A 24,078-nucleotide genomic window follows, 5' to 3' on the forward strand; every position below is an offset into this window, starting at 1 on the left:
AGTCGGAATCAGTGCCCATGGACCTGTACACTAGTTGGAATCAGCTCCCATGGACCTGTACCCTGGTAGGAATCAGTGCCCATGGACATGTACCCTAGTTGGAATCAGCGCCCATGGACCTGTACCCTAGTAGGAATCAGTGCCCATGGACCTGTACCCTAGTTGGAATCAGTGCCCATTGACCTGTACCCTGGTAGGAATCAGTGCCCATGGACCTGTACCCTTGTAGGAATCAGTGCCCATGGACCTGTACCCTGGTAGGAATCAGTGCCCATTGACCTGTACCCTAGTAGGAATCAGTACCCATGGACCTGTACCCTGGTAGGAATCAGTGCCCATGGACCTGTACCCTGGTTGGAATCAGTGCCCATGGACCTGTACCCTGGTAGGAATCAGTGCCCATGGACCTGTACCCTAGTTGGAATCAGCGCCCATGGACCTGTACCCTGGTAGGAATCAGTGCCCATGGACCTGTACCCAAGTTGGAATCAGTGCCCATGGAACTGTACCCTGGTAGGAATCATTGCCCATGGACCTGTACCCTAGTTGGAATCAGCGCCCATGGACCTGTACCCTGGTAGGAATCAGTGCCGATGGGCTGTACCCTGGTAGGAATCAGTGCCCATGGACCTGTACCCTGGTAGGAATCAGTGCCCATTGACCTGTACCCTGGTAGGAATCAGTGCCCATGGACCTGTACCCTAGTAGGAATCAGTGCCCATGGACCTGTACCCTAGTTGGAATCAGTGCCCATAGACCTGTACCCCAGTTGGAATCAGTGCCCATGGACCTGTACCCTAGTTGGAATCAGTGCCCATGGACCTGTACCCTAGTTGGAATCAGTGCCCATGGACCTGTACCCTGGTAGGAATCAGTGCCCATGGACCTGTACCCTGGTAGGAATCAGTGCCCATGGACCTGTACCCTGGTACGAATCAGTGCCCATGGACCTGTACCCTGGTAGGAATCAGTGCCCATGGACCTGTACCCTGGTAGGAATCAGTGCCCATGGACCTGTACCCTGGTAGGAATCAGTGCCCATTGACCTGTACCCTGGTAGGAATCAGTGCCCATTGACCTGTACCCTGGTCGGAATCAGTGCCCATTGACCTGTACCCTGGTAGGAATCAGTGCCCATGGACCTGTACCCTGGTAGGAATCAGTGCCCATGGACCTGAACCATAGTCGGAATCAGTGCCCATGGACCTGTACACTAGTTGGAATCAGCTCCCATGGACCTGTACCCTGGTAGGAATCAGTGCCCATGGACATGTACCCTAGTTGGAATCAGCGCCCATGGACCTTTACCCTAGTAGGAATCAGTGCCCATGGACCTGTACCCTAGTTGGAATCAGTGCCCATTGACCTGTACCCTGGTAGGAATCAGTGCCCATGGACCTGTACCCTGGTAGGAATCAGTGCCCATGGACCTGTACCCTGGTAGGAATCAGTGCCCATTGACCTGTAGCCTAGTAGGAATCAGTACCCATGGACCTGTACCCTGGTAGGAATCAGTGCCCATGGACCTGTAACCTGGTTGGAATCAGTGCCCATGGACCTGTACCCTGGTAGGAATCAGTGCCCATGGACCTGTACCCTAGTTGGAATCAGCGCCCATGGACCTGTACCCTGGTAGGAATCAGTGCCCATGGACCTGTACCCAAGTTGGAATTAGTGCCCATGGAACTGTACCCTGGTAGGAATCATTGCCCATGGACCTGTACCCTAGTTGGAATCAGCGCCCATGGACCTGTACCCTGGTAGGAATCAGTGCCGATGGGCCTGTACCCTGGTAGGAATCAGTGCCCATGGACCTGTACCCTGGTAGGAATCAGTGCCCATTGACCTGTACCCTGGTAGGAATCAGTGCCCATGGACCTGTACCCTAGTAGGAATCAGTGCCCATGGACCTGTACCCTAGTTGGAATCAGTGCCCATAGACCTGTACCCCAGTTGGAATCAGTGCCCATGGACCTGTACCCTAGTTGGAATCAGTGCCCATGGACCTGTACCCTAGTTGGAATCAGTACCCATGGACCTGTACACTGGTAGGAATCAGTGCCCATCGACCTGTACCCTGGTAGGAATCAGTGCCCATGGACCTGTACCCTGGTTGGAAACAGTGCCCATTGACCTGTACCCTGGTAGGAATCAGTGCCCATTGACCTGTACCCTGGTAGGAATCAGTGCCCATGGACCTGTACCCTAGTCGGAAACAGTGCACATGGACCTGTACCCTGGTAGGAATCAGTGCCCCTGGACCTGTACCCTGGTAGGAATCAGTGCCCATGGACCTGTACCCTAGTCGGAATCAGTGCCCATGGACCTGTACCCTGGTAGGAATCAGTGCCCATGGACCTGTACCCTGGTAGGAATCAGTGCCCATGGACCTGTACCCTAGTCGGAATCAGTGGCCATGGACCTGTACCCTAGTCGGAATCAGTGCCCATGGACCTGTACCCTAGTCGGAATCAGTGCCCATGGACCTGTACCCTAGTCGGAATCAGTGCCCATGGACCTGTACCCTGGTAGGAATAAGCGCCCATGGACCTGTACCCTGGTAGGAATCAGTGCCCATGGACCTGTAACCTAGTCGGAATCAGTGCCCATGGACCTGTACCCTGGTAGGAATCAGTGCCCATGGACCTGTACCCGAGTCGGAATCAGTGCCCATGGATCTGTACCCTGGTAGGAATCAGTGCCCATGGACCTGTACCCTGGTAGGAATCAGTGCCCATGGACCTGTACCCTAGTCGGAATCAGTGCCCATGGACCTGTACCATGGTAGGAATCAGTGCCCATGGACCTGTACCCTGGTAGGAATCAGTGCCCATGGACCTGTACCCTAGTCGGAATCAGTGCCCATGGACCTGTACCCTGGTAGGAATCAGTGCCCATGGACTTGTACCCTAGTAGGAATCAGTGCCCATGGACCTGTACCCTGGTAGGAATCAGTGCCCATGGACCTGTACCCTGGTAGGAATCAGTGCCCATGGACCTGTACCCTAGTAGGAATCAGTGCCCATTGACCTGTACCCTAGTCGGAATCAGTGCCCATGGACCTGTACCCTGGTAGGAATCAGCGCCCATGGACCTGTACCCTGGTAGGAATCAGTGCCCATGGACCTGTACCCTGGTAGGAATCAGTGCCCATTGACCTGTACCCTGGTAGGAATCAGTGCCCATGGACCTGTACCCTGGTAGGAATCAGTGCCCATGGACCTGTACCCTGGTAGGAATCAGTGCCCATGGACCTGTACCCTGGTAGGAATCAGTGCCCATGGACCTGTACCCTGGTAGGAATCAGTGCCCATGGACCTGTACCCTGGTAGGAATCAGTGCCCATTGACCTGTACCCTAGTAGGAATCAGTACCCATGGACCTGTACCCTGGTAGGAATCAGTGCCCATGGACCTGTACCCTGGTTGGAATCAGTGCCCATGGACCTGTACCCTGGTAGGAATCAGTGCCCATGGACCTGTACCCTAGTTGGAATCAGCGCCCATGGACCTGTACCCTGGTAGGAATCAGTGCCCATGGACCTGTACCCTAGTTGGAATCAGTGCCCATGGACCTGTACCCTGGTAGGAATCAGTGCCCATGGACCTGTACCCTAGTTGGAATCAGCGCCCATGGACCTGTACCCTGGTAGGAATCAGTGCCCATGGGCCTGTACCCTGGTAGGAATCAGTGCCCATGGACCTGTACCTGGTAGGAATCAGTGCCCATTGACCTGTACCCTGGTAGGAATCAGTGCCCATGGACCTGTACCCTGGTAGGAATCAGTGCCCATGGACCTGTACCCTAGTTGGAATCAGTGCCCATAGACCTGTACACTAGTTGGAATCAGTGCCCATGGACCTGTACCCTAGTTGGAATCAGTGCCCATGGACCTGTACCCTAGTTGGAATCAGTGCCCATGGACCTGTACCCTAGTTGGAATCAGTGCCCATGGACCTGTACCCTGGTAGGAATCAGTGCCCATGGACCTGTACCCTGGTAGGAATCAGTGCCCATGGACCTGTACCCTGGTTGGAATCAGTGCCCATTGACCTGTACCCTGGTCGGAATCAGTGCCCATTGACCTGTACCCTGGTAGGAATCACTGCCCATTGACCTGTACCCTAGTTGGAATCAGCGCCCATGGACCTGTACCCTGGTAGGAATCAGTGCCCATGGACATGTACCCTGGTTGGAATCAGTGCCCATGGACCTGTACCCTGGTTGGAATCAGTGCCATTGGAACTGTACCCTGGTTGGAATCAGTGCCCATTGACCTGTACCCTAGTTGGAATCAGCGCCCATGGACCTGTACCCTGGTTGGAATCAGTGCCCATGGACCTGTACCCTAGTTGGAATCAGTGCCCATTGACCTGTACCCTAGTTGGAATCAGCGCCCATGGACCTGTACCCTGGTAGGAATCAGTGCCCATGGACCTGTACCCTGGTTGGAATCAGTGCCCATGGACCTGTACCCGGGTAGGAATCAGTGCCCATGGACCTGTACCCTGGTTGGAATCAGTGCCCATTGACCTGTACCCTAGTTGGAATCAGCGCCCATGGACCTGTCCCCTGGTCGGAATCAGTGCCCATGGACCTGTACCCTGGTAGGAATCAGGGCCCATGGACCTGTACCCTGGTAGGAATCAGTGCCCATGGACCTGTACCCTAGTAGGAATCAGTGCCCATGCACCTGTACCCTGGTAGGAATCAGTGCCCATGGACCTGTACCCTAGTAGGAATCAGTGCCCATGGACCTGTACCCTGGTAGGAATCAGTGCCCATGGACCTGTACCCTAGTTGGAATCAGCGCCCATGGACCTGTACCCTGGTAGGAATCAGTGCCCATGGACCTGTACCCTGGTAGGAATCAGTGCCTATGGACCTGTACCCTAGTTGGAATCAGTGCCCATGGACCTGTACCGTGGTAGGAATCAGTGCCCATGGACCTGTACCCTGGTAGGAATCAGTGCCCATGGACCTGTACCCTGGTAGGAATCAGTGCCCATTGACCTGTACCCTAGTTGGAATCAGCGCCCATGGACCTGTACCCTGGTAGGAATCAGTGCCCATGGACCTGTACCCTGGTAGGAATCAGTGCCTATGGACCTGTACCCTAGTAGGAATCAGTGCCCATTGACCTGTACCCTAGTTGGAATCAGCGCCCATGGACCTGTACCCTGGTAGGAATCAGTGCCCATGGACCTGTACCCTAGTAGGAATCAGTGCCCATTGACCTGTACCCTAGTTGGAATCAGCGCCCATTGACCTGTACCCTAGTAGGAATCAGTGCCCATTGACCTGGACCCTAGTTGGAATCAGCGCCCATGGACCTGTACCCCGGTCGGAATCAGTGCCCATTGACCTGTACCCTAGTAGGAATCAGTGCCCATTGACCTGTACCCTAGTAGGAATCAGTGCCCATTGACCTGTACCCTAGTCGGAATCAGTGCCCATGGACCTGTACCCTAGTCGGAATCAGTGCCCATGGACCTGTACCCTGGTAGGAATCAGTGCCCATGGACCTGTACCCTGGTAGGAATCAGTGCCCATGGACCTGTACCCTAGTAGGAATCAGTGCCCATGGACCTGTACCCTGGTAGGAATCAGTGCCCATGGACCTGTACCCTAGTAGGAATCAGTGCCCATGGACCTGTACCCTGGTAGGAATCAGTGCCCATGGACCTGTACCCTGGTAGGAATCAGTGCCCATGGACCTGTACCCTGGTAGGAATCAGTGCCCATGGACCTGTACCCTGGTAGGAATCAGTGCCCATGGACCTGTACCCTGGTAGGAATCAGTGCCCATGGACCTGTACCCTGGTACGAATCAGTGCCCATGGATCTGTACCCTGGTAGGAATCAGTGCCCATGGACCTGTACCCTGGTAGGAATCAGTGCCCATGGACCTGTACCCTGGTAGGAATCAGTGCCCATTGACCTGTACCCTGGTAGGAATCAGTGCCCATTGACCTGTACCCTGGTCGGAATCAGTGCCCATTGACCTGTACCCTGGTAGGAATCAGTGCCCATGGACCTGTACCCTGGTAGGAATCAGTGCCCATGGACCTGAACCATAGTCGGAATCAGTGCCCATGGACCTGTACACTAGTTGGAATCAGCTCCCATGGACCTGTACCCTGGTAGGAATCAGTGCCCATGGACATGTACCCTAGTTGGAATCAGCGCCCATGGACCTGTACCCTAGTAGGAATCAGTGCCCATGGACCTGTACCCTAGTTGGAATCAGTGCCCATTGACCTGTACCCTGGTAGGAATCAGTGCCCATGGACCTGTACCCTGGTAGGAATCAGTGCCCATGGACCTGTACCCTGGTAGGAATCAGTGCCCATTGACCTGTACCCTAGTAGGAATCAGTACCCATGGACCTGTACCCTGGTAGGAATCAGTGCCCATGGACCTGTACTCTGGTTGGAATCAGTGCCCATGGACCTGTACCCTGGTAGGAATCAGTGCCCATGGACCTGTACCCTAGTTGGAATCAGCGCCCATGGACCTGTACCCTGGTAGGAATCAGTGCCCATGGACCTGTACCCAAGTTGGAATCAGTGCCCATGGAACTGTACCCTGGTAGGAATCATTGCCCATGGACCTGTACCCTAGTTGGAATCAGCGCCCATGGACCTGTACCCTGGTAGGAATCAGTGCCGATGGGCCTGTACCCTGGTAGGAATCAGTGCCCATGGACCTGTACCCTGGTAGGAATCAGTGCCCATTGACCTGTACCCTGGTAGGAATCAGTGCCCATGGACCTGTACCCTAGTAGGAATCAGTGCCCATGGACCTGTACCCTAGTTGGAATCAGTGCCCATAGACCTGTACCCCAGTTGGAATCAGTGCCCATGGACCTGTACCCTAGTTGGAATCAGTGCCCATGGACCTGTACCCTAGTTGGAATCAGTGCCCATGGACCTGTACCCTGGTAGGAATCAGTGCCCATGGACCTGTACCCTGGTAGGAATCAGTGCCCATGGACCTGTACCCTGGTACGAATCAGTGCCCATGGACCTGTACCCTGGTAGGAATCAGTGCCCATGGACCTGTACCCTGGTAGGAATCAGTGCCCATGGACCTGTACCCTGGTAGGAATCAGTGCCCATTGACCTGTACCCTGGTAGGAATCAGTGCCCATTGACCTGTACCCTGGTCGGAATCAGTGCCCATTGACCTGTACCCTGGTAGGAATCAGTGCCCATGGACCTGTACCCTGGTAGGAATCAGTGCCCATGGACCTGAACCATAGTCGGAATCAGTGCCCATGGACCTGTACACTAGTTGGAATCAGCTCCCATGGACCTGTACCCTGGTAGGAATCAGTGCCCATGGACATGTACCCGAGTTGGAATCAGCGCCCATGGACCTTTACCCTAGTAGGAATCAGTGCCCATGGACCTGTACCCTAGTTGGAATCAGTGCCCATTGACCTGTACCCTGGTAGGAATCAGTGCCCATGGACCTGTACCCTGGTAGGAATCAGTGCCCATGGACCTGTACCCTGGTAGGAATCAGTGCCCATTGACCTGTAGCCTAGTAGGAATCAGTACCCATGGACCTGTACCCTGGTAGGAATCAGTGCCCATGGACCTGTACCCTGGTTGGAATCAGTGCCCATGGACCTGTACCCTAGTAGGAATCAGTGCCCATGGACCTGTACCCTAGTTGGAATCAGCGCCCATGGACCTGTACCCTGGTAGGAATCAGTGCCCATGGACCTGTACCCAAGTTGGAATCAGTGCCCATGGAACTGTACCCTGGTAGGAATCATTGCCCATGGACCTGTACCCTAGTTGGAATCAGCGCCCATGGACCTGTACCCTGGTAGGAATCAGTGCCGATGGGCCTGTACCCTGGTAGGAATCAGTGCCCATGGACCTGTACCCTGGTAGGAATCAGTGCCCATTGACCTGTACCCTGGTAGGAATCAGTGCCCATGGACCTGTACCCTAGTAGGAATCAGTGCCCATGGACCTGTACCCTAGTTGGAATCAGTGCCCATAGACCTGTACCCCAGTTGGAATCAGTGCCCATGGACCTGTACCCTAGTTGGAATCAGTGCCCATGGACCTGTACCCTAGTTGGAATCAGTACCCATGGACCTGTACCCTGGTAGGAATCAGTGCCCATCGACCTGTACCCTGGTAGGAATCAGTGCCCATGGACCTGTACCCTGGTTGGAAACAGTGCCCATTGACCTGTACCCTGGTAGGAATCAGTGCCCATTGACCTGTACCCTGGTAGGAATCAGTGCCCATGGACCTGTACCCTAGTCGGAATCAGTGCACATGGACCTGTACCCTGGTAGGAATCAGTGCCCCTGGACCTGTACCCTGGTAGGAATCAGTGCCCATGGACCTGTACCCTAGTCGGAATCAGTGCCCATGGACCTGTACACTGGTAGGAATCAGTGCCCATGGACCTGTACCCTGGTAGGAATCAGTGCCCATGGACCTGTACCCTAGTCGGAATCAGTGGCCATGGACCTGTACCCTAGTCGGAATCAGTGCCCATGGACCTGTACCCTAGTCGGAATCAGTGCCCATGGACCTGTACCCTAGTCGGAATCAGTGCCCATGGACCTGTACCCTGGTAGGAATAAGCGCCCATGGACCTGTACCCTGGTAGGAATCAGTGCCCATGGACCTGTACCCTAGTCGGAATCAGTGCCCATGGACCTGTACCCTGGTAGGAATCAGTGCCCATGGACCTGTACCCGAGTCGGAATCAGTGCCTATGGACCTGTACCCTGGTAGGAATCAGTGCCCATGGACCTGTACCCTAGTCGGAATCAGTGCCCATGGACCTGTACCATGGTAGGAATCAGTGCCCATGGACCTGTACCCTGGTAGGAATCAGTGCCCATGGACCTGTACCCTAGTCGGAATCAGTGCCCATGGACCTGTACCCTGGTAGGAATCAGTGGCCATGGACCTGTACCCTCGTAGGAATCAGTGCCCATGGACCTGTACCCTAGTCGGAATCAGTGCCCATGGACCTGTACCCTGGTAGGAATCAGCGCCCATGGACCTGTACCCTGGTAGGAATCAGTGCCCATGGACCTGTACCCTGGTAGGGATCAGTGCCCATTGACCTGTACCCTGGTAGGAATCAGTGCCCATTGACCTGTACCCTGGTAGGAATCAGTGCCCATGGACCTGTACCCTGGTAGGAATCAGTGCCCATGGACCTGTACCCTGGTAGGAATCAGTGCCCATGGACCTGTACCCTGGTAGGAATCAGTGCCCATGGACCTGTACCCTGGTAGGAATCAGTGCCCATGGACCTGTACCCTGGTAGGAATCAGTGCCCATTGACCTGTACCCTAGTAGGAATCAGTACCCATGGACCTGTACCCTGGTAGGAATCAGTGCCCATGGACCTGTACCCTGGTTGGAATCAGTGCCCATGGACCTGTACCCTGGTAGGAATCAGTGCCCATGGACCTGTACCCTAGTTGGAATCAGCGCCCATGGACCTGTACCCTGGTAGGAATCAGTGCCCATGGACCTGTACCCTAGTTGGAATCAGTGCCCATGGACCTGTACCCTGGTAGGAATCAGTGCCCATGGACCTGTACCCTAGTTGGAATCAGCGCCCATGGACCTGTACCCTGGTAGGAATCAGTGCCCATGGGCCTGTACCCTGGTAGGAATCAGTGCCCATGGACCTGTACCCTGGTAGGAATCAGTGCCCATTGACCTGTACCCTGGTAGGAATCAGTGCCCATGGACCTGTACCCTGGTAGGAATCAGTGCCCATGGACCTGTACCCTAGTTGGAATCAGTGCCCATAGACCTGTACACTAGTTGGAATCAGTGCCCATGGACCTGTACCCTAGTTGGAATCAGTGCCCATGGATCTGTACCCTAGTTGGAATCAGTGCCCATGGACCTGTACCCTAGTTGGAATCAGTGCCCATGGACCTGTACCCTGGTAGGAATCAGTGCCCATGGACCTGTACCCTGGTAGGAATCAGTGCCCATGGACCTGTACCCTGGTTGGAATCAGTGCCCATTGACCTGTACCCTGGTCGGAATCAGTGCCCATTGACCTGTACCCTGGTAGGAATCACTGCCCATTGACCTGTACCCGAGTTGGAATCAGCGCCCATGGACCTGTACCCTGGTAGGAATCAGTGCCCATGGACATGTACCCTGGTTGGAATCAGTGCCCATGGACCTGTACCCTGGTTGGAATCAGTGCCCATGGACCTGTACCCTGGTAGGAATCAGTGCCATTGGACCTGTACCCTGGTTGGAATCAGTGCCCATTGACCTGTACCCTAGTTGGAATCAGCGCCCATGGACCTGTACCCTGGTTGGAATCAGTGCCCATGGACCTGTACCCTAGTTGGAATCAGTGCCCATTGACCTGTACCCTAGTTGGAATCAGCGCCCATGGACCTGTACCCTGGTAGGAATCAGTGCCCATGGACCTGTACCCTGGTTGGAATCAGTGCCCATGGACCTGTACCCGGGTAGGAATCAGTGCCCATGGACCTGTACCCTGGTTGGAATCAGTGCCCATTGACCTGTACCCTAGTTGGAATCAGCGCCCATGGACCTGTCCCCTGGTCGGAATCAGTGCCCATGGACCTGTACCCTGGTAGGAATCAGGGCCCATGGACCTGTACCCTGGTAGGAATCAGTGCCCATGGACCTGTACCCTAGTAGGAATCAGTGCCCATGCACCTGTACCCTGGTAGGAATCAGTGCCCATGGACCTGTACCCTAGTAGGAATCAGTGCCCATGGACCTGTACCCTGGTAGGAATCAGTGCCCATGGACCTGTACCCTAGTTGGAATCAGCGCCCATGGACCTGTACCCTGGTAGGAATCAGTGCCCATGGACCTGTACCCTGGTAGGAATCAGTGCCTATGGACCTGTACCCTAGTTGGAATCAGTGCCCATGGACCTGTACCCTGGTAGGAATCAGTGCCCATGGACCTGTACCCTGGTAGGAATCAGTGCCCATGGACCTGTACCCTGGTAGGAATCAGTGCCCATTGACCTGTACCCTAGTTAGAATCAGCGCCCATGGACCTGTACCCTGGTAGGAATCAGTGCCCATGGACCTGTACCCTGGTAGGAATCAGTGCCCATGGACCTGTACCCTAGTAGGAATCAGTGCCCATTGACCTGTACCCTAGTTGGAATCAGCGCCCATGGACCTGTACCCTGGTAGGAATCAGTGCCCATGGACCTGTACCCTAGTAGGAATCAGTGCCCATTGACCTGTACCCTAGTTGGAATCAGCGCCCATTGACCTGTACCCTAGTAGGAATCAGTGCCCATTGACCTGTACCCTAGTTGGAATCAGCGCCCATGGACCTGTACCCTGGTCGGAATCAGTGCCCATTGACCTGTACCCTAGTAGGAATCAGTGCCCATTGACCTGTACCCTAGTAGGAATCAGTGCCCATTGACCTGTACCCTAGTTGGAATCAGCGCCCATTGACCTGTACCCTAGTAGGAATCAGTGCCCATGGACCTGTACCCTGGTAGGAATCAGTGCCCATGGACCTGTACCCTAGTTGGAATCAGCGCCCATGGACCTGTACCCTGGTAGGAATCAGTGCCCATGGACCTGTACCCTGGTAGGAATCAGTGCCTATGGACCTGTACCCTAGTTGGAATCAGCGCCCATGGACCTGTACCCTGGTAGGAATCAGTGCCCATGCACCTGTACCCTGGTTGGAATCAGTGCCCATGCACCTGTACCCTGGTTGGAATCAGTGCCCATGGACCTGTACCCTGGTTGGAATCAGCGCCCATGCACCTGTACCCTGGTTGGAATCAGTGCCCATGGACCTGTACCCTGGTTGGAATCAGTGCCCATGGACCTGTACCCTGGTTGGAATCAGTGCTCATGGACCTGTACCCTGGTTGGAATCAGTGCCCATGGACCTGTACCCTAGTTGGAATCATCGCCCATGGACCTGTACCCTGGTAGGAATCAGTGCCCATGCACCTGTACCCTGGTTGGAATCAGTGCCCATGGACCTGTACCCTGGTAGGAATCAGTGCCCATGCACCTGTACCCTGGTTGGAATCAGTGCCCATGGACCTGTACCCTAGTAGGAATCAGTGCCCATGGACCTGTACCCTGGTAGGAATCAGTGCCCATTGACCTGTACCCTGGTAGGAATCAGTGCCCATGGACCTGTACCCTGGTAGGAATCAGTGCCCATGCACCTGTACCCTGGTTGGAATCAGTGCCCATGGACCTGTACCCTGGTAGGAATCAGTGCCCATGCACCTGTACCCTGGTTGGAATCAGTGCCCATGGACCTGTACCCTAGTTGGAATCAGCGCCCATGGACCTGTACCCTGGTAGGAATCAGTGCCCATGCACCTGTACCCTGGTTGGAATCAGTGCCCATGGACCTGTACCCTGGTAGGAATCAGTGCCCATGCACCTGTACCCTGGTTGGAATCAGTGCCCATGGACCTGTACCCTAGTAGGAATCAGCGCCCATGGACCTGTACCCTGGTAGGAATCAGTGCCCATGGACCTGTACCCTAGTAGGAATCAGTGCCCATGGACCTGTACCCTAGTAGGAATCAGTGCCCATGGACCTGTACCCTAGTAGGAATCAGTGCCCATGAACCTGTACCCTAGTAGGAATCAGTGCCCATGGACCTGTACCCTAGTAGGAATCAGTGCCCATGGACCTGTACCCTAGTAGGAATCAGTGCCCATGGACCTGTACCCTAGTAGGAATCAGTGCCCATGAACCTGTACCCTAGTAGGAATCAGTGCCCATGGACCTGTACCCTAGTAGGAATCAGTACCCATGGACCTTTAACCTCGAAGGCGAGGCCAAGCTTTTCACTTACATCCCTCAGCCACCATTTTGTTGACGTGATTCTTGGCTCTCTGCACGTTCTCTGGGGTGGCTTGTATCGATTGGTTGGGCTTCCAAACCTGGATCACATCCGAGAATGTGATAATGTTGAAGTGGTCGTCAGTGCGGAGGTCGTCCAGGATGGTGATCATGGCTTCCTTCGTCTGCGAAGAAAGTTTATTTGGAAGTTATGTGACCAAAAAAGTAGCTTCACTCTTTTTTTGTCCCATTCCTTCTGCCGGGTCTCGTGAGAACAGGAAAATGCCTTCAAGGCCAACATCCCGGCCTCTTCTCAATCGAAACGACCAGTGGACCAGACGGAACAATCACAAAATTGCCAAAACGTGACCTCGGTGGTCCCAGCCCTGGCCCGGTGGGTCTCACTCTCGGAGTCAGGAGGTCGTGGGTTCGACCCGCCACTCCAGAGACTGGAGCCCCCTCATCCAGACCCCGACACTCCCCGCCCACCCCCATGCCAGTGCTGCACTGTCGGAGGGGCCGTCTTTCGGGATGAGACGTTAAACCGAGGCCCCCGTCTGCCCTCTCGGGTGGAGGTTAACGATCCCACGGTCACTATTGGATGAAGAGCAGAGAGGGGGGGAGTTCTCCCCGGGGTCCTGGGGGCCGATATTTATCCCTCGACCAACATCACTAAAAACAGATGATCCGGGCATTTATCATGTCGCTGTTTGCGGGATCTTGCTGTGCGCAAATTGGCTGCCGCGGTTTCCGACGTTACAACAGCGACCCCACCTCTTCATTGGCTGTGAAGAGCTTTGGGACGTCCTGAGATGGTGAAAGGCGCTGGAGAAATGGGAGTCCTTTCTTTCTTTCAACGTTTGAGACAGGGGAGGGGAGCAAACCTCCTCGGGATCGGAAGGAGGTGAGACGGAGGCCCAGAGAAGGTGGTCCGTCTGCGGGCGGTCAGCTCGGATGGAGCTGGGGGAGGGGGCTCTCGGTTGAGAAGGACGTTTGACGGCTGGGGAGACAGTAACGGCACCGTTTGTTTCTCTTCAAGAGAACGGAAGGGGTCGGTTCTAACTTTGGCGGGCAGGAAGGAGTCCTCCACGTACCCCGACATCGTGGCGGGGAGTGGGGGGGTGGGGAGGGGTCTGCAATGAGATGGGAGGGAGAAGGAAGACCCGGGATCTGGGGGCTTGGGGGAGGCCCAAATCCTTCTCCTCCTGGCCCACCAGAAATCCTCACAAAGTCCACCTCCTCTGGCCGTCCTGCGGCCTTTCCAGATTAGACAGGTTTGCATTTCTCCGGCCCCTTTTCACGGCCTCAGGACGTCCCCAAAGCGTTTCACAGCCAATGGAGTACTTTTTTTTTTTGAAGTGTGCTCACTGTTGTAACGTCGGAAAACCCGGCAGCCAATCTGCGCACAGCAAGATCCCACAAACAGCAACGTGATAATGGCCAGATCAGCTGCTTTTGGTGGAGTTGATTAAGGGATTAAATATCGTCCAGGACGCCAGGGAGAACTCCCCCCCCCCGTGCTCTCCTTCGAAATAGCGGCCGTGGGATCTTTTACGTCCACCTGAGAGGGCAGACGGGAGCCTCGGTGAATCCCGAAAGACGGCCCCTCCGACAGTGTAACCACTCCCTCGGCACTGCGGGGGAGTGTCACCCTGGGTTTTGTGTTCGAGTCCCCAGAGTGATACTTGGACCCACAACCTTCTGCCTCAGAGGCAAGAATGCCCCCCCCCACCCAGCCACTGAGCCGTGGCTGACCCCTCTGGTTAGGGTCGCCAACTCTGGATGGACGTATTCCTGGAGGTTTCATCATGTGATCTCCCGCACACCGCGCGCCCCCCACGCTCTCCCGCCGATTGGTCCCCCCGACACATCCATCGTGGCGACGCCCCCACCTTCCCACGGCCAATCGGAAAGGGAACGGACTCTTCGTTACCCCGATTGGATGATTCTTGACCATCGGTCATTCGGACCTTTGTTCTATCCCGCCTACCGTGTCCGCTATGTTTATAACTCATTAAATAAAAAGCGTTCGTAGAAAATCCCTGGAGGCTCCAGGACAATCCTGGAGGGTCGGCAACCCTAGATCGTGGGTTCAAATATCGAGACGTACCTGTCTGATTTTCGTTCCGATCATGGAGGAACTGACGTCAATGACAAAGATGACATTCTTGGCGACAACAGGAAGGCTTCTCGGGGCAAAGTAATGGACGAAATAGCCATTGTAGGTCTGGAGAGGGAAGGAGAAGAGACGGGTGGAGTATCAGAGTGAGGAGGTCTCGCTACAGTTGTACAGGGCTTTGGTGAGACCTCACCTGGAGTACTGTGTACAGTTTTGGTCTCCTTATCTAAGGAAGGAGATACTTGCCTTAGAGGCGGTGCAACCAAGGTTCACTAGATTAATTCCTGGGATGAGAGGGTTGTCCTATGAGGAGAGATTGAGTAGAATGGGCCGATACTCTCTGGAGTTTAGAAGAATGAGAGGTGATCTCATTGAAACATCTAAGATTCTGAGGGGGCCTTGACAGGGTCGATGCTGAGAGGCTGTTTCCCCCCTGGCTGGAGAGTCTAGAACCAGGGGGCATAGTCTCAGGAGAAGGGGTCGGCCATTCAAGACTGAGATGAGGAGGAATTTCTTCACTCAGAGGGTGGTGAATCTTTGGAATTCTCTACCCCAGAGGGCTGTGGATGCTCAGTCGTTGAGTATATTCAAGGCTGAGATCGATAGATTTTTGGACTCTAGGAGAATCGAGGGATATGGGGATCGGGCGGGAAAGTGGAGTTGAGGTGGAAGATCGGCCATGATCTGATTGAACGGCGGAGCAGGCTCGAGGGGCCGAATGGCCGACTCCTATTTCTCATTCGCCGCCCGTTTTAAATATTGACCGGTTACAAAAATTGATTTTCGACTTTTTCACTTCCCGTTCTGCCCCAGCCCACCGCTGTCCCCACACCCGCCATGTACCTCGGAGAGGGTGTAGAGAAGATTGACCAGAACGGTGCCAGGGATGAGGGACTCCAGCTGTGTGGAGAGACTGGGATTGTTCTCCTCAGGGCAGAGAAGGTTAAGGGGAGATTTAATAGAGGTGTTCAAAATTAGACGGGGTTTTTGATAGAGGAGAAGGACAGAAATTTATGATCGCTATGCAATCTGTCCTCATAATTAAATCCTTTTAGCTCCGGTATCGTTCCAAGGAATCAGTGCTGCATCCCTCACCCTCCAAGGGCCGATATCTCCTTCCCGAGGTGCAGTGCCCAGGTTGGAACGCGCTATCTCCAGATGGTGTATGTATCTTTCTCTTTTAAAAGGCTTTCGTCATTCTCCCCCCTTCGAGGGCCGTCCGTTTGAAAGCCCCAGGATGGTTCGTACACCCGACACTTTGCCGTTAGACGTGGGAGGAGAGAGAGAGAGAGAGAGAGAGAGCGTCTGTGCGGGTAGGAAGAGACTCGGTAACAAAAGATGATTGTGTGATGGGGATGAAGTGTGACGGTACACAGCCAGCTCGCTGACAGACAGCGCCAGGCGTGAAGCCTGCCTGAGAGGGAGGGGGGATAGGGGCAGGTCCACTTTTATACGGAGCTCAAACATCCGGCCCCCTTGCCAAAGAAAACCTGCGAGAGCAGCAGCTTGCTCTGGGCCTAGTGTCCTCTTTCCAGCCACAATATGGTCTTTGATTCCAGTAGAGCAGATTGTGAGGAGAGAGGTGCCTCAGGAAACCTCGCTTCTCCCGTCTGCCAGCTCGCCCCCCTCCCTCCTCCCTCCCTCCCCTCCCGCCGGTGTTTGTGTCCTTCTTGCTCGCTTGCCTCTCGCACAACCGCCCGTTGTTCATTGGGCGAGGCTGGGCGGCGAGTGTGGGCCAGGCTGTTCAACCGTGGGGGGCGGGGGGGGTGCTGGCACAGCTGAGCCCAATCCTGAGCTAAGGGAACCTACAGACACAGAGATACACACACACACACACACACACACACCGACACACAAATAGACACACACACACACACACACACACACACAGATAGACAGACACATACAGATACACACACAGGCAGACATACAGTCACAGACATACAGACACAGACATACAGACACACACGGACATACAGAGACACACACACACAGACATACAGAGACACACACACAGACATACGGAGACACATACACAGAGACACAAAGACAGACACACACTCACAGACATACAGAGACACACACACACACACAGACATACAGAGACACATACACAGAGATACACACACACACACAGACATACAGAGACACATACACAGAGATACACACACACACACAGACATACAGAGACACATACACAGAGACACACACACACACACAGACATACAGAGACACATACACAGAGATACACACACACACACAGACATACAGAGACACATACACAGAGATACACACACACACACAGACATACAGAGACACATACACAGAGATACACACACACACACAGACATACAGAGACACATACACAGAGATACACACACACACAGACATACAGAGACACATACACAGAGATACACACACACACACACAGACATACAGAGACACATACACAGAGATACACACACACACACAGACATACAGAGACACATACACAGAGATACACACACACACACAGACATACAGAGACACATACACAGAGATACACACACACACAGACATACAGAGACACATACACAGAGATACACACACACACACAGACATACAGAGACACATACACAGAGATATACACACACACAGACATACAGAGACACATACACAGAGATACACACACACACACACAGACATACAGAGACACACACACACAGAGATACACACACACACACAGACATACAGAGACACACACACACAGAGATACACACACACACACAGACATACAGAGACACACACACGGAGATACACACACACACACAGACATACAGAGACACACACACACAGAGATACACACACAGACATACAAAGACAGACAGAGACACACACACGGAGATACACACACACAGAGACACACACACAGAGACACAAAAACCCACACAGACATAGAGACATACACACACACACAGAGATACACATACAGACACACACACACACACACACCCCCACCCACACAGACATAGGCACACAGACAAACACAAATACACAAACACATACACACAGGACCTGGTGTGCCCTGGTGCTGTTACAGCCCATTCACTGCAGGAATTGGGTTACAGTTTGGTTTGGAGGACCTGTCTCTTTGCCAATGGAAGGGGGCAGAGCGCCGTGTGTGAACGGCTTTGGCAGCGAGTCCGCGCTGTGACGAGCGACGCAATAGGACATCGGCTGGACCTCCGCAGAAAGGTGCAGGCCCCCCTCCCCCGCCCTCACCTGTACGTCCCCGATTAGATCAGTCAGCCGGACGTCATACTGGACCACAAAGTCGCCCAGAACCCCTTGGCTGGAGAACGAGGCCTGCTGTTCCGGCGTGGGGGAGAACTTGACCCGAGCGCAGGTCGGAGTTCGCTCGATGGCGGTGGACTCTGGGACGTCCTGGGGTCCTGCAGAAGCAGAAACACCGAATCATTGACCTCAGTGCCCCCTTACGGGGTGGGGAGCGGTTCCCGTCACCCCCCACCCCCCGCCCCCCCCGTTGCCCCCGGCGATGCGGGCGGCGCCATTTTGAAAGAGGCCTAGTGACGGGCGTCCACCGCGCCCGCCCGGTTTCAGGCGATAGGCCCGCTTTTAACACGGAAAACGGGCGTCCGGCACCGTAAACGGGGACCCCGGTCGCCATCGGAGGGCGGAAGCGGTCGGAACTGGTGCCGGGCAGGCTGCAACTGGATGCACGTGCGGCGGAAGAGAAGAGGCCCTGTAAAAGGTAAGTATTGGGCGATCTTTCTTTGGGGGGGGGGCCTCGGATATTAATCCGGGCCGTTCCGGCCTGCATTCCAGGCTTCAATCAGGCGGACGGACACAAGGCCGGAGCCACAAAATGGCGGAAGGGGGGCCATTTTGCCTTCAGGTTGGCCAACCAAAAGTCAAACTCTAACACCCTCCTCCGCCCCCCCCACCCCCCAACCCCGCCATTTCCCCCCTCACCTTTCAGTTTGTTGTTGAGCAGGTTGCTGGTCCTCAGAGGCAGCACCTTGACGTACTCGATGCCGGTCCGCTCCGAGATGGTCACCTCGACCGTCAGATTCCGGACGATCTGTTTGGGCCTGAGGCTGAGCGCCAGCTCGTACGTGCCCAACCGCCGCTGCAGCAGCTCCTCGTACGTCAGCGTGAAGGCGACGCGGCCCCGGGCTTCCACGTTCACCGCCACGCGGAATTTCTCCGTCTCGCGCCCCCTGCGACGCACGCAAGGTGTCAGTCCGACTTTCCGTCGCGTGCAACGAAACGAGAAAAATCAGCGCTCAGGGCGCCCGTGGTCAGCACAGCGGGTAAACCTTTCTTTTAATGGGCGTCGCTGGCAAGGCTTATATTTATTGCCTGTTCCCCTAGTTGCCCCTTGAGAAGGTTTTGACCAACGTCGAGAAGCTGTAGCTACAGCTAAACTTCAACCGTCCCTCTGTTACCTCCAGACTCTCGACCATTCCAATGCCCTCGCATCTCCCACCCTCCGTAAACCTCAGCTCATCCAAAACTCTGCTGCCACCCCCCCCACCTCCCCGTATCCTAACTCGCACCGAGTCCCGTTCACCCATCACCCCCCGCGCTCGCTGACCTACATGGGCTTCCGGTCCGCCAACGCCTCCATTTTAAAATTCTCACCCTTGTTTTCAAATCCCTCCTCGCTCCCCTCTCCCTATCTCTGTATCCTCCTCCAGCCTCTACGACCCTCCCTGATCTCTGCGATCTCCAATTCCGGCCTCTTGTCCATCCCCCCGATTCCCATCGCTCCACCATTGGCGGCCGTGCCTTCAGCCACCTGGGCCCTGAGCTCTGGAATTCCCTCCCTAAACCTCTCCGCCTCTCTCTCTCCTCCTTTAAGACGCTCCTTAAAACCTCCCTCTTTGACCGAGCTTTTGGTCACCTGTCCTAATATCTCCTTACGTGGCCAAATTTTGTCTGATTTACGCTCCTGGGAAGGGCCTTGGGGACGTTTTACTACGTAAAAGACGCTGGATAAATAGCAGGTTTCTGGTACTGGGGTGTATTAATAGAACCATTCAGTACAATTCAAAGGACACCATTCTATCATATTACAGGTCGCTGGTCAGACCGCATCTGGAGTACTGGGCCCAGTTTTGATCTCCTCACACGGTGGGTGGAGACAGTTCAGAGGAGAGCTACGAGACTGCTTCTCAGTTTAAAGACCCTCAGCGATTCAGGAAGGCTTAAAGAGGTGGGACTATTTACTTTAGAGCAGCGTCGACTTAGAGACGACCTGATAGAGCGTCCCTATTGAGAGATTATCCCAGTTAAGGTTGGGGAAGGGGCAGGGGACACGGGTTAAACTAGGAATCGACTGGGCGTTTGGCGGTTCTGCTATTCCCAGAGGGTATCTGGAGTGCGTTGCCGGCTGGCGTGGTTGGTGCTGACTCTCTGCCTTCGAGAGGAGAAGCTGGACTGGTTCCTGACTGGGGCACAGACTGCATCATATAGAAGGGAAGTGTCCACACAGATAACACACGGTCCGTACTCTGGAAAATACCTCTCCGATCCCCTCGGGCGATCGAAACCAGTGCAGGAGGTCACGTTGACCATGTGTTTGTTACCTGTTAATCCACTTACTTTCTATATGATGTATCGTGAGGCACGAGGCATTGCGGTTGTGTGGGACAGGCTCGATGGACCAGAGGGTCCTTTCTTGTCAGTCATCGTTCATAGCTACTCCAGAGACTCGAGCCCCGTAATCCAGGCCCCGACACTCCCCCACCGGTGCCGGTACTGAGGGAGCGCCGCACTGTCGGAGGGTCGGTACTGAGGGAGCGCCGCACTGTGGGAGGGTCGGTACTGAGGGAGTGCCGCACTGTCGGAGGGTCGGTACTGAGGGAGTGCCGCACTGTCGGAGGGTCGGTACTGAGGGAGCGCCGCACTGTCGGAGGGTCGGTACTGCGGGAGCGCCGCACTGTGGGAGGGGCGGTACTGAGGGAGCGCTGCACTGTCGGAGGGTCAGTGCCGAGGGAGCGCCGCACTGTCGGAGGGTCAGTGCCGAGGGAGTGCCGCACTGTCGGAGGGTCGGTACTGAGGGAGCGCCGCACTGTCGGAGGGTCAGTCCTGAGGGAGCACCGCACTGTCGGAGGGTCAGTGCCGAGGGAGTGCCGCACTGTCGGGGGGTCAGTGCCGAGGGAGTGCCGCACTGTCGGAGGGTCGGTACTGAGGGAGCGCCGCACTGTGGGAGGGTCGGTACTGAGGGAGCGCCGCACTGTCGGAGGGTCAGTACTGAGGGAGTGCCGCACTGTCGGAGGGTCAGTACTGAGGGAGCGCCGCACTGTCGGAGGGTCAGTACTGAGGGAGCGCCGCACTGTCGGAGGGTCGGTACTGAGGGAGCGCCGCACTGTCGGAGGGTCAGTACTGAGGGAGCGCCGCACTGTCGGAGGGTCAGTACTGAGGGAGTGCCGCACTGTCGGAGGGTCAGTACTGAGGGAGCGCCGCACTGTCGGAGGGTCGGTACTGAGGGAGCGCCGCACTGTCGGAGGGTCGGTACTGAGGGAGCGCCGCACTGTCGGAGGGTCGGTACTGAGGGAGCGCCGCACTGTCGGAGGGTCGGTACTGAGGGAGCGCCGCACTGTCGGAGGGTCAGTACTGAGGGAGCGCCGCACTGTCGGAGGGTCAGTACTGAGGGAGCGCCGCACTGTCGGAGGGTCGGTACTGAGGGAGCGCCGCACTGTCGGAGGGTCGGTACTGAGGGAGTGCCGCACTGTCGGAGGGTCAGTACTGAGGGAGCGCCGCACTGTCGGGGGGTCGGTACTGAGGGAGCGCCGCACTGTCGGAGGGTCGGTACTGAGGGAGCGCCACACTGTGGGAGGGGCCTTCTTTCGGATGAGACGTTAAATCAAAGCCCCCGTCTGCCCCTCTCGGGTGGGATGTAAAAGATCCCACGGCCGCTATTGGAAGAAGAGCTGGAGGTGGGGCCGATATTTATCCCTTAACCAACATCACCAAAAAAACATACGATCTGGTCATTTATCACATCGCTGTTTGTGGGATCTTGCTGTGCGCAAATTGGCTGCCGCGTTTTCTACATTACAACAGTGACCACACTTCAAAAAAAAAGTACTTCATTGGCCGTGAAACGCTTTGGGACGTCAAAGATGGTGAAAGGGGCCCTACTTTCTATCTTTCATCGGTTTCCATGATATCTCCCCCTGCCCCCTTTGGAGACCCTCCCACCTCCCTTCCTCCGGCCGATCCTCCTCCCCCACCGCCCCCGGCTTCCCCGTTACCTGGTGGCGACGTGCGCGGCAGTCTGTCCCCGCCTCCGCGCTGCGTCGTACACTCGCTCCGCCTTCTCCTTCTCCTTCACCTCCGCCGGGTAAACCTTCTCTTTGACTGTCCTGCCGTAGAAAGGGTCGGGAGAGGAGAGGAGAGGGAGGGAGGGAGGGGAGAGGGAAAAGACAAATTGAAGAGCACGGTGCAACGTGCGGAGCGCGGCCTGTGGGATCTTGCTGTGCGCAAATTGGCTGCCGCGTTTCCTACAGTGGCTACACTTCAAGGAAGTACTTTGTTGGCTGTGACGGGACTCGGGACGTCCTGAGGTGGTGAAAGGGGCTGTAGAATTGCGAGATCTTTCCTCTTTCTATATATGACAGACGACCCTGTTACTGGCAGTTGCCGCCTGCGGTACAGTACGGTAGTGTCGCAGCTGTAATACTAGGGTGGGCAGAGAGACGGACTCGGAACTCAGTCGGTGGGAGATCGCAACCCCATCGCGGTACGTTCCGAAATATCGAACTCAGTAAATCCGTCCAGCCGCTCAGTTGTCCAGACTCCTCGGCCCACCATTGGCGGCCGTGCCTTCAGCCGCCTGGGCCCCGCGCTCCGCAATTCCCTCCCTAAACCTTTCTGCTCTCTCGTCTCCTTTAAGATGTTCCTTAAAACCCTCTTCGACCGAGCTTTTTGGTCACCCTTGCTAATGTCTCCCTCGAGGCTCAGTGTCCATTTGTTTTTGATGACACCACTTTGAAGTCCTTTGGGACTTTTTCAATGTTAAAAGCACTATATAAATGCTTTGATGGTGCTCCTACTGTGTGTAATCATCTAATTATCATTAAATTCCACCAGCAGTTTTAGCCTGCACGAAGTGGGTTTGATATTTGATATTATCTGACTTCTGGATTGATAAGAGATACAGTGGTAATCCTACATAATTTCCAATGTGAAATATTACTGCTAAACAGGGCAACTGTTACTGACTGTATCTCTACTGATGTTAATCCAACTCCCTCACACTGTCACTCAGTAACCCCTCTCCCCCCAGCGCCCTGTGTTACTGATGGTATCTCTACTGATGTTAATCCAACTCCCTCACACTGTCACTCAGTAATCCCTCTCCCCCAGCGCCCTGTGTTACTGACTGTATCTCTACTGATGTTAATCCCTCTCCCTCACACTGTCACTCAGTAACCCCTCTCCCCCAGCGCCCTGTGTTACTGACTGTATCTCTACAGATGTCAATCCCTCTCCCTCACACTGTCACTCAGTAACCCCTCTCCCCCAGCGCCCTGTGTTACTGACTGTATCTCTACTGATGTTAATCCAACTCCCTCACACTGTCACTCAGTAATCCCTCTCCCCCAGCGCCCTGTGTTACTGACTGTATCTCTACTGATGTTAATCCCTCTCCCTCACACTGTCACTCAGTAACCCCTCTCCCCCAGTGCCCTGTGTTACTGACTGTATCTCTACTGATGTTAATCCCTCTCCCTCACACTGTCACTCAGTAACCCCTCTCCCCCCAGCGCCCTGTGTTACTGACTGTATCTCTACTGATGTTAATCCCTCTCCCTCACACTGTCACTCAGTAACCCCTCTCCCCCCAGCGCCGTGTGTTACTGACTGTATCTCTACTGATGTTAATCCCTCTCCCTCACACTGTCACTCAGTAACCCCTCTCCCCCCAGCGCCCTGTGTTACTGACTGTATCTCTACTGATGTTAACCCCTCTCCCTCACACTGTCACTCAGTAACCCCTCTCCCCCAGCGCCCTGTGTTACTGACTGTATCTCTACTGATGTTAATCCAGCTCCCTCACACTGTCACTCAGTAACCCCTCTCCCCCCAGCGCCCTGTGTTACT

At 55.0% G+C, this 24,078-nt stretch overlaps 1 protein-coding gene across 1 annotated transcript in view; it reads right to left on the reverse strand.

The window, feature by feature from the left end:
• LOC137309703 (inter-alpha-trypsin inhibitor heavy chain H6-like) overlaps positions 1-24,078 on the reverse strand; it is an 80,013-nt gene that overhangs the window by 43,161 nt on the left and 12,774 nt on the right. The window contains exons 4-8 of the mRNA XM_067977777.1: positions 22,227-22,337; positions 18,937-19,184; positions 18,226-18,395; positions 14,956-15,072; positions 12,859-13,030 (exon numbers count right to left, since the gene is read on the reverse strand). Coding sequence (XP_067833878.1) covers positions 12,859-13,030; positions 14,956-15,072; positions 18,226-18,395; positions 18,937-19,184; positions 22,227-22,337 — 818 coding nt within the window. The remainder of the gene's footprint in view (positions 1-12,858; positions 13,031-14,955; positions 15,073-18,225; positions 18,396-18,936; positions 19,185-22,226; positions 22,338-24,078) is intronic.

This window comes from Heptranchias perlo, unplaced genomic scaffold, assembly GCF_035084215.1.
Source record: "Heptranchias perlo isolate sHepPer1 unplaced genomic scaffold, sHepPer1.hap1 HAP1_SCAFFOLD_178, whole genome shotgun sequence".
Taxonomy (NCBI): Eukaryota; Metazoa; Chordata; class Chondrichthyes; order Hexanchiformes; family Hexanchidae; genus Heptranchias; species Heptranchias perlo.